This window comes from Neofelis nebulosa, chromosome 2 (assembly GCF_028018385.1).
Source record: "Neofelis nebulosa isolate mNeoNeb1 chromosome 2, mNeoNeb1.pri, whole genome shotgun sequence".
In the NCBI taxonomy this organism is placed as follows: domain Eukaryota; kingdom Metazoa; phylum Chordata; class Mammalia; order Carnivora; family Felidae; genus Neofelis; species Neofelis nebulosa.
In genome coordinates, this window is record NC_080783.1 from 139386897 (window position 1) to 139403063 (window position 16167).

The 16167-nt window shown below is 38.1% G+C and overlaps 1 protein-coding gene across 1 annotated transcript in view; it reads left to right on the forward strand.

Annotated features, from left to right (window-relative positions):
* Positions 1 to 16167, forward strand: part of DPYD (dihydropyrimidine dehydrogenase) — an 863407-nt gene that overhangs the window by 717913 nt on the left and 129327 nt on the right. Inside the window, exon 20 of the mRNA XM_058695679.1 lies at positions 12850 to 13029. Within this exon, the coding sequence (XP_058551662.1) occupies positions 12850 to 13029 (180 nt within the window). The remainder of the gene's footprint in view (positions 1 to 12849; positions 13030 to 16167) is intronic.

A 16167-nucleotide genomic window follows, 5' to 3' on the forward strand; every position in this document is an offset into this window, starting at 1 on the left:
TATCTGAGAAATTGGTTAATATGGGAAGAAAACTCAAAAGGCACTAGTTTCACAGTAAGACATACAACTAAGAACTTGAATACTTATTTTTACCTCTGAATGAGACCCACTGTGTCACATATGGACTGAGGAAGACTTACTTCCTGGTAAATAGCACTTCATAATTCTTATCTCATTTGGTCCTCACAACAGCTTTTCAAGGAAGGTTTATTCTGACAGATAAAAATGAACAGCATAACCCGAGGCTGCTGCATTCAGAAGTTTTGTTTGATAATAGAATTTGAAAAGAAACCAAGGGACTAGTTTATAAATTAGTGTCTGCAGAATGAGAGAATAAATGAGTGAGTGGGTAATTTTTGAGTAATAGAGAAAGACTTTTTTGAAGAGATGATGTCTTAAAATTGCTTTCTTATGATCAAAATCCAGAGTGATCTATTAAATACTTCTGGCTACACATCTCCAGCAAATAGAGGGAGAAGGCCTTTCTGGAAAGGAAGAGGCAGAAATTTTGCAGGACATGTATTAGAGGAGAGCAAATTATTTTAAATGCCAGTATTTGCACGACTCTGTTCAGTAGCAAATTTGATTATTTACCTTGAACTATTTAGGGTAAGTTGATGAAGTTCTGAACTTTAAATTTAAATTACAAATTTGAAATAATTAAAGATAGAGAAAGAATTCTTTAAATGAGCTTCTGTGGAGCAGAAGTTTCTTTTTTTTTATTTTTTTTTTTTAACGTTTATTTATTTTTGAGACAGAGAGAGACAGAGCATGAACAGGGGAGGATCAGAGAGAGAGGGAGACACAGAATCTGAAACAGGCTTCAGGCTCTGAGCGGTCAGCACAGAGCCCGACGCGGGGCTCGAACTCACGGACCATGAGATCATGACCTGAGCCGAAGTCGGACGCCCAACCGACTGAGCCACCCAGGCGCCCCGAGAAAGAATTCTTTAAAATGAAAATATTAGGGGGCGCCTGGGTGGCTCGGTCGGTTAAACATCTGACTTTGGTTCACATCATGATCTCACGGTTCGTGAGTTCAAGCCCCGCATCAGGCTCTGTGCTGACAGCTCAGAGCCTGGAGCCTGCTTTGGATTCTGTGTCTCCCCGCTCTTTCTTCCCCTCCCCTGCTCATGCTCTGTCTCTCTGCCTCTCAATAATAAATAAACATTAAAAAAATAAATAAATAAAATGAAAATATCAGGCCTGATCCAAGGAGACAACTGCACTGACCTGGGTATGTGATGCAGAAACTAAACAATTAGATGAGAAAATCCAGACACAAAACAGAATAGAGACCTTTCCCTTAGCTTCTCCTGGCTTTAATTTATCAGTCCTTCAGGGGAGCTAGAATCTAGACTGCTACAAATGAATACTTCAATATATGTACGTATATGTGCGAAAATTAGTAGTTTAGAACACTGCATATATTGGACACGGTACTGCGAGTTCAGTCTTTGTTAAACACATGTCTTTGTGGGATTCTGAATTACATATTCCTTCAGTTGTTATTAAAGGGAACTACTGGAAGAGAAAGAATCAAATGGTAGCTGCTGTCAGGATTCGGTTATCCAGACTGGGAATACCAGATAAGTAGTAATCCATATGTAAGCTCTGTGAAGTTTAGCTGTAATAAAAAGTACTCTGAGTATCAGGAAGAGCGCTAAAGTAGAGCTGCTTCTTTGCATCCTGGAAAGACCTGGGTACACCCAAAGAATAACTAAGTAATAACGCAAAGATAATAATGTTTAATGATACAATGAGTGGCACAGACTTTAAACACCACTCTGTGGGTTGGTGTGACTTCTGAATTATGATAAATTTGTATAAGTAGAGGGAGATAAAAATATGTTATTGACAGGAAATTGAAGAGAATTTTGCTTGTCATTGGATGGGTCTTAATATGATATCATCAACTTGCTTCATTCATTCATTTACTCATTTATTGAACAAATCATATGGCAGGCACAGATATTTATGTACTAAACACTGAGTGTGCTGTGATGAACAAAACAGATATAGTCTCTGCCCTTTTACTGTGTCTCTGAAAGCTGGAGAATGTGATCTAGGTTGTAATTTGTACAGGGGTGCCTTGGTGCCCTTTAAATAGTTGCATGTGTTTAGTGACTACTCTCTTGGACATGCATGCCAGATGGGCTGGGATCTGGTTAGAGGAGGCTCTGGAGTTCTATCCCTTGGTGAGAAACTTGTTCATGTGGGCTAATGAATTTTCACAGAGAAGATGGACTCAAGGGGCACCTGGGTGGCTTAGGCAGTTAAGCATCCGACTTCAGCTCAGGTCATGATCTCATGGTCTGTGGGTTTGAGCCCCACATCAGGCTCTGTGCTGACAGCTCAGAGCCTGGAGCCTGCTTTGGATTCTGTGTCTCCCTCTCTCTCTGCCCCACTCATGCTCTGTCTCTCTCTGTCTCTCAAAAATGAATAAACACTAAAAAAAAAATCTTTAAATTGTAATTCATACTTACATGTATTTTAGATATTGTCCTAGATACATACATATCTTTTTATTTGATATATTCCTCACAATGATTTTATTTTGGATGGATGGATAGATATAGACAGACAGACACATGTGTGTATGTGTATATGTATATGTGTATCATGTGATATGTGTATATATTATATATATACATATGTATGTAAATATATTTATTCCTGTTTTCATCTGAGAAGCAGGTGCCTTTGTAGTGGTTACAAAAGAAAAACAAGATTGCACAGTTGTTATGAGAGAGGGTTCTGGGACATATTGATCCAGCACTTGAACCCTTGCTCTGCTCTTCATTAGTTGTATGATTGTAGTCAAAGTCCTTAATCTCTGACCCTCTGTCTACCCATCTGCTAATTGAATAGAATAGTAATACTTTGTGGTGTTATTGTGAGGTTTAAATGTGATGCTACATTGAACGTATTTAGCACAGTGCTTGGAGAGTAATCACCACTAAGTGAATTTCAGTCAAAGTGCAGTAAGCCTAGAGGAATTTGGGTAAAGCATAAAGAAATGGCAGTTACAAAAAAAAATAGACTTTTTAAACTATGTGAAGTACATAAAAACTTGCCACCCTTAAGGGTGTTTCTGTCCAGCTTACAGGATTCAGATTTTGGTCTGCCCTTTACCCTTCCTGTCCTTCTTGAGTTTTTCTTATGCCAAAAGATCCTTGGAGGTCAAGAGGGACCCTTAAAACTGGGGTTCTCTGGATCAGGTTAGGTCTCTGAAATTCCAAATCCCCATGTAAGCAATAAAAGCCCTATGACTTCAACCCGATGTTAATGTTCTGAGGCCGGGGTAAGTACCTGAAGGACCTGAATGGTAAACCAAACAAAACGTGATAGAGCATTTTAGAATGTGTTCCATGAGGATAAATGAAAATCTCCCTCCAATCTGAAGATGGGAAAACCTTCCAATAAGTAAGGGAATCATAGATCTAGATTTGTTCAGGACAGTTTTAGTTTAGGCTGATTGTCCTGGTATTTTCATTATTAGTTTCCCTGTGTACTCTCAAGTGTCTGGATGATAAATTATATGGGTCACTTCTAGGTATCCTCCTAAAACTCTGAGCCTAGAATTTTTGCCGGTCTTCGTAATCTTTCTTCAGGTTAATTGTCACATCCACAAATCATAAAATATTTACCCTTCTAGTGAGAAGTGCAAATAAAACCGCTTCTTTGATCATTGCATTCATTCATCTCTAACCATTTTCCAGCAATCCATCTTTGGAGCCTAAAGGCCAGGCATTTTATTTTTAGGCTCTTGGTTTTCATTAATTAAGAAGCAAACCAAACAAACAAAACACAAAAAGCCAAAAAACAAAACCTAGTATATAGTTTACTTCCCCAGGTTTTCCACAAAATCACAAATTTTGTAAGCCTATTTTCTACCTGTATGGTAAAGAAATTAAGAACAAGTGTTTAATATATATTTTTAAAGCCCCTTTTAAAAACTACAAACCTTTTAGGGGTGCCCAGGGGCTTAGTAGGTTAAGTGGCCAGCTCTTGATCTCGGCTCAGGTCATGATCTCACGGTTCTGAGACTGAGCTCTGCATCAGGCTCTGTGCTGACAGCGAAGAGCCTTGGGAATCTCGCTCTCCCTCTCACTGCTCCTCCCCCACTCATGCTCACTCACCCTCTCTCTCTCTCTCTCAAAATAAATAAATAAATAAACATTAAACGAATTTTTAAAAATACTAACTTTTTGGCTTTGCTTCTCCAGTTATCCAGTGTATGCACTGTGCTTTCAGTATATTAACTTGAACACTGCTAAGTTTGTTTTGGGTTTGTTGTTGTTGTTGCTTTTTCTGTAGCATTTAACTCTTAAATAGATTATCCACTCTTAGTCAACTGAACTTTGTCTAACTTTTGTGTCCCAGAGTATATTGGCAACTTAGTCAAGATTGTTGACTCACTGTTAATAGCCACCCACTACTCTCACAAATTTGTGTTTTTATCAATAATAGATGACCCAAAGCATCAACTCCTGAACTGTGAGTGCTTTGAGTTAAGAGGTGGACAGTGTTATTTGAGGTGCTGTTTTCTTGTTGAACAACATTCTTCTCATTTCACACAGTCTGCTTTTCTTGGAATATTGAATGTCTGGCTCTGTTGTTGAGTAACCACATACCTTTATCTATCTTCAAGCCCAGAAAAATTTCCCTGGGTGAATTTGCTCAGTAGACCTTTCCTCTCTAGGCATTACGACCCAAATACCACATCCAAACCCCATGTGGTATTTTAGTAAATGGTATTGTAAGTCAAATTCTCCCAGCTGTGTTGACACTGCTGAAAAAGAGAGATTGCCGAAAATTATGGATGTGAGTCATCTGACAGCCATTGTTTGGATATTCAGTTTCCTTCTCTTGCCCCACTTTTATCATGGGAGGTGCTGAGTTTGCACGAGGCTACCTGCGAACCGGTATACCACCTGTGTCACTGCAGAATAATTGAAAATTACTGTGGTAACTGATATCACACCACAGCATTAGCCTAGGGTGGGGAGAGTTTGTTTTAGTAGAAAATCCTTCTGCCTCTGAGGCAAAGTGGCCATGCTTCCTCAAACTGTAGCCACAGCCCCTACCCAAAGAATGGGCTGTATAGGAGAGCCTGGTGTGCAGAGGACTCCATGTACTGTCGCAGTCTTTTCAGACTTCTATTTGTGTCTGTGGGGAAGCAGGGCCATCAACAGTGACATCTTTGAAGAGGCAGGACAGCGGTCCCCACTCTTTGGCCCTACATGTTGTGCCAGACTCACCCATTTTATCTCTAACCTCTCATAAAAGGCAGATAGGGGGGCTGTGTCTCTGTGTGGTTCTTTTTTCATTATTAGTCCTTGGTTCAGGTCATCATTGAGATCGGAATCCAGTTGAAGCTGACTTTGTAAAGGACAGATACAAGGAAAGGGACAGAGGTGATCTCGCCTGTAGGGCACATCACATCCCTTTGACTAATCAACCCACGCCCTCCTCAGTCAAGTTGTATCATGAGCAAAGTGAATAGAGAAGATGGTCCCCCAGTGCTGTTCTGAATAACAGTCAAGTGGGTGGCCGATCATCCATGCCACCTTTGAGAAAATACTTGGAGAACTGATACTTATATTCCATATTCCAGTTGGCAAAATGTGGTCTGGATCCCAGTGTAAAATACCTTGGAAATACTTTATTCTCTTTCAGCTGGTCTTCAGCTGAATTTGGGTTAAGAAATTAATCAGATAGAGGATGACCACAGGTGGACATTTAAAGAAATAGCCTTTCAAAGTCCTTAAAATTCCTTCCTGACTGGGGACAAGGGGTGGGTATTTATATACTTAGAAATTGTCAGAGACTAAATAATTTAAAAGGCTGGATAAAAGGATAAGTGAATAACAATGAAAGATATGATACACAAAACAAGCTGAATGATTTCTGTACCTTTAACATTTATCAATGAGAAGCAATTAAAGAACAACTTTGAAAATGTAATTAATAAGCAAAAGTGCTTATGCCCTGAGTTTTTGTTTTTGTTTTGGCTTTTTGTTTTTGTTTTTGTTTTTTTTACCTGAACCTTTAAAAAACAACATCTGTGGGGCTATTTGTTGTTCTTTCCCCCCCCCCCAACCCAATTTGCTGTGGTCAGAACACAGAAAACTTGAACTGAAAGATAGATTTCGTGATAGCATGCCATTTGGACAGCTATTTTACTTCATGATCCTGTACAGGTTAGTAGCAAACCTGAAATAAACCCACTCCTTTTGGGGGAAACAAGATGGTATTTTGCTGAATGCTAGAATTTTATCACTTTGAGGGGGGGAAAAAAAGCTGCTTGAGAAACCTAAGAGTATGAAAGCATTTGAGATCTCAGAAGGAGTTTAAATCAATGCACTGCCACAGTTACAGAGCAGATGAAAGAGCCTGCTGTCTCAATTGCCAGGAAACTACTTAGAAACTCTCACTTTGATTTCTTCACGTAGTCCGTTACATTACTGCTAAATACAATATATAGGGACATCACGACTTTGATGTTGTACAGCTTTAACAAATGGAAACTAATACGATAGAACAACTAAGATTTGTGGTTTTATGTGGATATACAAATATATACCCGTCTAGCCCCTTATGTACTATGTATCTCCAGGGGCCGTCTTTCCCCTATAGCCTTATAAAATGATAATTTTGGTGTTTTATTCATGAATTCTAGTAAGCAGTGCCATGTTTATGTAGTACCAAAAACTCATACGGAGATATTGTTATTCTGAATTATTACCTTAACAATATGCGGTATTTGTACACCAGTTTCAAAAGTATAATGTAGTTTTATGTATCTGTTGATAAGTCCTGGGCAGAACTCAATGAAGAATTACTGATTCCATGCCTTTAGAAAATCTGATGCTTTTAATCAGTGGATGTGGAAACTGCATCTCCATCCAACAACAGCAGAGGTCTGTTCTCCAGTTTTAGTCATAAACTTTCAAGTGGTTATCCAATTATTAAGATCCTACATTTAAAAAAAATCTGTGGATTTCTGACATTATTCGTTCAATTATAAACTTGAAATCATTTTACAACAATGTGCTTCTTCTTATGAGAATTACAAATATGTGCTTATTTAATTACATGAGACTTCTCAAATTTTTGAAGTTTCCAGGAATAAGAGCAGAGGTCAGAATGTCTTAATCTGACTATTGGCTCTGCCACCTACTAATCTTTTGAGTTGGGGCAGAGCATTCAATGTTTAGTTTCGATTTCCTCACTTAACTAAGAACTTGATGGCACTTTCTCCATCTTACTGTCAGAATTGGTGTACAGACCAAGGAAAAAGGTACTGGAGAGGCAGTGCTATACTGGAGAGAGCATCAGGCCAGCTGGGGAGACGAGTACTGCCTCCAGCTAGCTAGGTGACCACAGACACAGATAGGTCATTTAGCCATTCTGGACTCCTAATCTTGTGACAGAAGGAGGCCGGTCTGAAAATTTTCTGAATTCCCTTTTCCTTTATCTGTTGGCGTGCTTTGAAAACTCTAAATGACTATATAAATATTTCTGACTTTTTGATAATGTGCGTTGAAAACTGCAAAGCACCATGTAAAATATTGCAGGTGTTTTATGTTGTTTTAAACAGTTTAACACTTTATCAAAATAGATTACTAATGGGAGATCATAGGATTTTTTTTTCCTTTTTCTGGAATATCTTTAAGAAGTCCATGGATATTCTTCCTTATTCAGTGCTTTATCTCTGGACTGTGTTCATAGGAATACTCTTGAACTTCTTCCAGCTATCTAAGATTCTCTTATTAGTGTTTTTTGGAATCTGATAAGAATTTGCAGAAGAATTTCCACTGTTTACTTAAATGTAGGTACCCTCCAGTATTCCTTTTACTAAAGAATTTACAGCAACTTTAAGACTACTTTGGATTCAAGTGTAAACATATGTTTTACTTGCATACAGCCCGGTGGCGCACATTTCTAAGACCTGGAGTGGAGTTTGTCCCCCTATGTGACATGAAGTGAAAAGGGATAATTACGATTGTGGGTTTACGTGCATTGTGTCTGGTAGTTTAAGATCCCTGTTTAATAACTGTCACATTCTGAAATATCATTTGAAAGATTGCTGCTCTATTACACAAAAACATGTGCCAGCCCACGGTGTTCTGATTCTGTGGAACTCTTCTCTGCCAAATTATTTACCTGGGATTAGTACTTTTAATACCATTTGGATTCTATTTGCTAGCTTCCTAGTAAATTGTCTTTTACGTTTCAAGGAAGTTGACTCTTTCTTTACAGGCAAAACTTTCCATTTTGACCTCATAGGCACTTTCAACTTTAAATTATCTGATAATAGCAATGAGGTTTAGTACCATTCTGTCCTTCTGGGGGTTGTAATTTCCACAGCACTGCCACCTACATGATGTAATTTAATCCTCACAACAATAAATTAGATATATCATCCTTTTTTTTTTCTTTTTTCACATAGGGAAGTGGGAGAGGACTCAACGTGCTAAATGACTAACCCCAGTCACACAGCTGCTGAAATACAGAACTGGGTCTTAGACATATCTTTTGGCAACAAGGCCAAATGCTTTTTTCGAGATCACTACTTAATGCAAATAAAAAATAATGTCCTAGACCTTCTTTTACTGCATTAGGCCAAAAAAGTATTAGATTTAAAAAATTATGTCTTGCCTAATTTATGCTCTAATGATTTATTCATATTATGAAATTTATTTTTGGTGCCAGTCTAACTTACTAAGTACTAGCCACTATTTTAAGACTTAAATATGTTGCCTTTTAGTTTCCTATGTATTAAGTATTTAATCTCCATTTTGAAGTGAAGAAAGTTGCTCATACTTACACAGCTATGATGTAGTTTCAATCTGATTCTTCTGGACTTTTATGTGCATGCTCTTAGCCTCGAGGCTGTACCATTCGATATGGCATAAAACCACCAGATTTGACTTTAAGAAATAGTTTCTCAAATTCAAGTTCTTTCCATTTTTATTTATTTTATTATTATTATTATTATTATTATTATTATTAATGTTTATTTACTTTTGAGAGAGAGAGAGAGAGTGCTAGCAGGGTAGGGGCAGAGAGAGAAGGAGACAGAATCTGAAGCAGGCTCCAGGCTCTGATCTTTCATCACAGAGCCCGACATGGGGCTCGAACCCACAAACCTCAAGATCATGACCTGAGCTGAAGTCAGATGCTCAACTGACTGAGCCATCCAGGCTTCCCAGGTTCTTTCCATTTTTAATGTAAAAACATTACCCTGTCTCCTGCCTAACTTTTAGGTTTATTTTGAGTATTGAAAGAAATAATGTATGTAAAGGAGATTTTTAAGATGTAAATAACCATAAATAGGTAATTTACAATTAATGTGCTTAATCTCACTTAATGAGCAATAATGAGACAAGAATAGCACTCTGCAAACCTCTGTTTACTTGCAGGTATTTGTACACTCACTTTGCATAGATAGGCTTTGACTAAATGTGCCTGCACCTAAAGCAAAAATTCAGGGCACTGTGTCAGACCCCTGGAGGAGACTGTTCGAGGGCAGTAGGAACTTTATGACACTCCTCAAATCCTGCTGCACAGGGAGCTGCCACCGACTCAGCCCTTGCACAGGGCTGATCCTGCTGAGAATCCAGGGGCCCCTATTTAAAACAGCTTGCTATAGGGATATTCATGCTTATGGAAATAATTAATAGTGGCAATGATGCTTATAATGGCACCTGATGTCCTGCTGCGAAGAAAGATAAACCAGCCTTCACCATAAAGAACTTACAAATTATACTAAGCAAACATGTTAACACCTATTAAGAGTCCTAATCAGAGCTGTTAAACAAACAAAGAGATGTCATATAAAACACACCCATTTAGGAATAGCAGCTACATGTTTGGTGTTATAAAAGGAACCATTTACCTCTGAGATAGAGATAAAACCCTCAGTGGAGTGTAAAGGTTAGGCAGGAACAAGGCACCTTTCTGAGCAAACCCGTTTTGTAAGCATCAAATCCCATGGCCAAAGCTGTTCCCAATGGTGTGCTTGCGTCCTAAGATTTATTTTGGGTCTTATTACTATTTAATCAGCAAATTACTTGTTTCTTCAGATGTGACTTATTATTGTAAGTAGTGCTTCTTTAAAGGGCTATGAAAATGTGGCTATAATATAATAGTAAAAATCAAGAAATTTGTTTATCTGTAAGAAATTCACTTTGCAGATAGCATTTCAGGTTGAGATTCATCCCTACCAGAGCTTAAGATCTTGTTATTCTAAGTGTGGCCCAGCAGCGTTAACACCACTTGGGAGCTTGTCACAAATGCAGGATCTTGGGTCTCATTCCAAATCTACAAACAGAATATGAATTTTAATAAGATCCTCAGATAATTTATATGTATATTAAAAGTTTAAGAGAAAATATCATGTACAAAGTTCCTATGATCAGACATTCCCATCAGGAAAATTAATAAGTTTCATCTTATCGGAAAGTAGAAATTAAATTACTCATTTTTGGAAGGTATATACGTAGTGTGATGTTTGCCTTATGATGAAACACATCTGAAGCGATCCCCTCAAACACCCATGTTTCGTGGTGCCTTCCGGTGTTTCCAGCATAGCAGACCATTCCAGCCACGTTCCGTCGCTGTCTTGTAGTCTCTCCTCCCTCTTGAGGTTTCATGCTCCCTTCACACACTCAAGTATAGCTCCCCACTATGTGACACACTAGCGCTACAGAATAGGAGCGTAGGAGAAGGTGGGAAAGAGGTAGTCTTCCTAGCCATAGGGCCCACCATGTTCTTCCATAGTTAAAATACACCAACTCTATGTAATTTACCTCAATTAAAAAAATAATTACAATACAATACAATACACCAAGTCTGCTCTTGATCACTCCAGTGCCGCGGGGCTAAATCTACCATACACGAATGGTGCCATTTTTGTGGATTAAGAAAATTAGTGACTTTTACATCTTCTCACTGGACAAATCAGGGATAAATGAGATACAGCTTTACTATTCATATGTTACAAAGTATCTAGATTCCTTTTAGCTGCAGGTATTTATAACAATCATGAACATCACATAAAGAACATGACATGATGTTCTTTTGAAAATCTGATTTCTTATGGTCATATGGTGAACTACTTTAAGACTAGAGTAAAATTATACCCATAAGCATATACTATAAAAAAAAAAAGGAATCTCACAGTGAACAAAGAGGGTAAAGTAAGGCATCAGTTGACTTACAGTTTAGAAAAATTCTGTGGAGGAAATTATAATGATGTTTTTTATAATTGTTCTCAAAAAAATCAACTCTAAGAAAGTTACAAGAGGCCTAATTAATGCTCAAATTGTTCTTCCTGAGAAACAGTTTTTTTTTAACGTAATGTAATGGGCTTCATGGAAAATATTCTTTGTGTTTAGTGGTTTTTCAATTCTCTTCTCTACATTGTAGTAACATACAGCACTTAAGAATAGGAAATGAAAGATTTTTGTTTCTGCTTTTTGAGGTGTCTTTGGTAATAATTAACCTAGAAGTGTTTACCTAAATCCATTAAATTCAAGCTGTAACTCAAATCCCAATACAGACTTTCAGGTTTATTTTTATTGGAAGGATCTTAAATTCTCAGAACCAACCTTCCTTTACTCTAGAATTTTTTTCTTTATCGTCTGACATATGGTCGCTCAAAATATCTCTTCCAAATTATCCATACATTCGACATCTATTTTTCTAATGTTTATTTTTGTCAGAAAGAGAGAGAGACAGAGAGAGAGAGAGAGAGAGAGAGAGAGAGAGAATGAGCGGGGGAGGGACAGAGAAACAGAGTATCCAAAGCAGGCTCCTCACTGACAGCAGAGATCCCGATGCAGGGCTCAAACCCACTAACAGTGAGATCACGACCTGAGCCAAAGTAGGATACTCAACCAACTGAGCCACCCAGACATCCCAAAGACATATATTTATCGAGAGCAGAATAAGTGACAAACACTGTGAATAAATGTCACCAAGATCAACAGGTTCTTCCTGCCTGAAACTTCAGTATGGGAAGTGAGCTGTAAATCAAATGCAATAGTTATGAGTAAAAAGCATATTAGTAAAAGAAGGCCTTAACCTATTCTGAATTCTTGGAGCCTTCTTGAAGAAGTAATATTTACCATGAGATAAGAAGGGGCCAGTACTCAGCCATGGATAGAAGGGAAGGATTTTCTAAGCTGCCAGATCTTATGAAAAAGTCTTAAGGCAAAGAAAGAATGTGGCAAATGTGAAGAAAAGAGCAAAGACCTGGGTGATTGGAACATAGTGAGCAAAAAGAACCACAGTAGATAAGGCTGAAGAGGTAGACAGGGCTCAATGGTGGTTGAGTTAACTGATGAACAGCACTCCAACCTCAGCATGACCACCTCTGGACATGAGAACTACCTCCAGGCAGTACATCCGAATCAATGAAGGGAAAATGAGAGAGTTAAAGTGTCATTTCTTATGCTGTACTAAATTTGATTCCTTGTAAATCCAACCAACTGGATCTAATTTTTAACAGCTGTACTGAGGTTTGCCTGACATACAGTAAACTGCACATATTTAAAGGGTACAATCAGGTTAAGTTTTGAAATACGTATACGTCTGTGAGGCCATCACCACATCGAGTCTATGAAAGTATTCGTTGTCCTGAAAGCTTCCTTGTGCCCCTTCACAGGGAGGGGTGCCCCTCCCACCCAGCACTCCCATCCCCATGCAGTGATTGACATGCCATGCTTGGAACAGTGCCTAGAACATAAATAAGTTTTCTTGAATAAATGAAAAGTGAGTCCATGTGGAGAATTAGCTCTTGGTTTGACATTGGGTTGATTGCTTCATCTTTTCCAGGTATGCAGTGCCATTCAGAATCAGGACTTCACTGTTATCCAAGACTACTGCACTGGCCTCAAAGCCCTGCTTTATCTGAAAAGCATTGAAGAACTGCAAGACTGGGACGGGCAGAGTCCGGCTACCATGAGTCATCAGAAAGGGAAACCGGTTCCGCGTATTGCTGAACTCATGGGAAAGGTATGTGCTCAACTTTTCCTGTTGTCCTCAAGAACTCTACCTCAGTCACTTTCTATTTCAGGTCTTGTTTTCTTTCCCACTGTCTCAGAACAGGAAACACAGTGCCTTTTGGATGTAATTTCTGTAGTAGAATCATTCTGAAGGAGGCTTGATTACGGCTATATGACAGGTCCGTGAGTTACATTTTTATAAAACCAACATAACACAAGGTCATGTAAAGGGAAAAGATTGAAGTTTGTAGTGTAAAGTGCCTCCAAATTCTTGCTTACTGTGGTGATGACTGGCATTCTTTGCAGTGGGAAGCTGGAGATTTCTTTATTCTTTAACAAGCTCTGGAAATTATAACGTTACCTTTCTATTTTCAAGACAAATCAAATCACTGGAGCCCTGAATAATATGATGAAGTTTTTAAAATTAAAATCTAATCAGTATCTTTTGTAACTGCTTCTGCTATGTGGTTAAACCTGGGCTCAAAAGGTTATGTCCCAACTTTCTCACTAACTGTTATTTTCAGAGAAATATATACTACATTTACATTTTGTATAATACAGTGATTTTAGCAAATCTTTTCTAAAACAACATTCAGCATTTTGCCTTTGTATTTCCTTTGTATTATTCTAAATAGACAATCATTGTCAGAAGACATTTCTTGAGTCCTGAATGAGGGGAGGAAAAAATTTTAATTCTTAGTCTTTTCAGCTTGTCACTACATCAATAATTAACTTTAAAAAAAAAAAGAAAGGCAAGTATAAAAAGATTCTTTAAGGAAGCATTTAATAATTCAAATGAATCTTAACTTGAAACAGGTCACATGAAAAAGAATGGAAAACAAAAACCCTGGGTACTCTGCCTTGGGTGGCAGGGTTAGGGGCTCTGAAAGAATAAGAGAAACATCATATAACTGACTTACATTTGGCTAGTTTTAATAGAAAATATCACTGTCCTCCAAGGTAGCTAAAAATAAGGACTTCTTAAAAAATAATGTGCATGATTACAAGTCCAGTAATGAAAAACAAAAGGGAGAAAGAAATAAAATCTTACAGTGTAGATTCCTGGAAAATATCGTGATGAATGACTTCATGAGTGGCAATCAAACAAAAAAAAGGGTGGGTGACATTAATATTTATAATATTGTAATTAACAAGACTGTGCCTAAGCATCATTATTAATGTAGCTAATCATATTATCATAAACTGAGTCTGCAGTATTTAGACAGTGAGTGTTCTTGCTTTATCAGTGACCATCAATGTCTGAAGGTTGTTCATAGCGAAAAAACCTTTTTTTTTCACAAATAAGTTTACACTCATTCAATGTAAATATCTCAAATAAATTGGCTCTGACATGATAATTTTGATAGTTTATGACCATTCATAAAAGCATTGCCTCAAATTTGAATGGTCACTATGTGAGTTGAAATGTTAGCAATTATATTGCACTGGGCCATTTTGTCTTGAAGGGACTTCCACACTCATTTCAAAACTTACATATTCAAATAAAAGATGAATAATTATGGAGACACTTGTGTCAATGACATAAGTGGAAATTGATTTTCTGACAGTTTGAAACTAGATTCCGACTTTATTTTGGTAAGCCCAGCCTTCATCAAAATCGTAAGTATAATTTTCAGCATTATCATTTAAAATAAGATTTTTTTCACATAGATTTTGCTTGTGTGATTATATTAGTGACTCATTTCTCAACTCTAAGTTGAAGAACTAGCAGTTGGTCTGGCAATAGATCTTTGCTCCTGGATTCCCCTATGTGTGCTGACATGACTAAAACAATAGGTGATGGTCCTTTAACATAACGTCCCTAACAGTGCATCAAAGTACGCTAGATCCAAGGTACAGGTGGCTTCCTAATTGTTCCTCGTAGTGTTTCTGGTGTGTGTGTGTATGTGTGTGTGTGTGTGTGTGTGTGTGTGTGTGTGTGTGTCTTTGAAAACAACTCATATTGCTCTCTCACTAGCTGAAGAATAGCATGCTGCTCCTTATAGTGTTTTCATGTTACAGGGACAACCAGAGATGATGTAGACCCTTTTGTGAAGGGCCTGTTAGAAAAAGCTGGCTTCTTACAGGAAAGATTTGTTTGGAAAGTACAATTGTTACTCTACTTAATCTTTCACTCGGAGGTCAGGCTAGAATAAATTAGAGTAGAAATTTAGAAGAAACCAATTACAATACAGTGTTTGAAGATGGAGAGAAAATGAGACGTTAGCTATGGAAACAAAGATTTGGCCAAATTAGCCATGTTATCTTTTAAGTAATTAGTATATTTAATATACTCTCCCTTTGCATACCTCACTTATTAATTTATTAAACTTCCCAAGCAATGTTTCTTCGGGTGGCTTTGGAAAGGCAAAAAGTCAGGCATTTATAGTTTGCTCTGGTCTTATGGTGCCACTTGTATAAATCTGTAGCTGCAAACGTGAGAACAAACCCCATACAAAGAGCAGCTACTGGCTCTGCCGCACCACAGAGCAGTTGATCTCAAGCTGCTGGGGCTTAAAAACCATGGGGCATACTTAGGAAAAATGTACATTCTCTGGCCCTGCTCCCAGAGATGCTGATTCAGTCAGAAGTGGGTCCAGGAAGGAACCTGCATTGTGATGTTGTGATTCTGATGGAGGGACCTAAGGATCCACACTGCCAAAACTAATAAAGGAGAGAATAGCAACAGAATATCCTTAGAGATGGAGAGGTTAGCAGTGAGTTCAATGCAAGCTGCTGTTGATGGAGAAAGCCAGGAATAAATGATTTTGAGCTGGAAGAGAAGTGAAATAGATGACGAAATCCAGAGAAGCGGTACACTGAGCTCTGAGTGGCTGGTGGTGGAAAGTACCTTGATGCGGAGACGGGGGCAGGGAATTAGTGCAGCAGGTAGGCCAAAGACATGTAAGGAAGCAAGAAGAATTGTGAGGATAGAGATACTTTGCCAACAAAGACATAACATTCCCAGTCCGTGCAGACGATCAACAATGAGGAAATCTGTGAGGATAAGGAGGCAGAGACTATTCACAGGGACATCAGAAAGGAAGGGTCTCGGCAGCAGAGTATCCGGTTATTTATTCTCAGTTATCTTAATGCCTTCTTCTCCCTGGTGAAAACCTAGGCAACTCAGTAAAAGTGAAGTGAATGT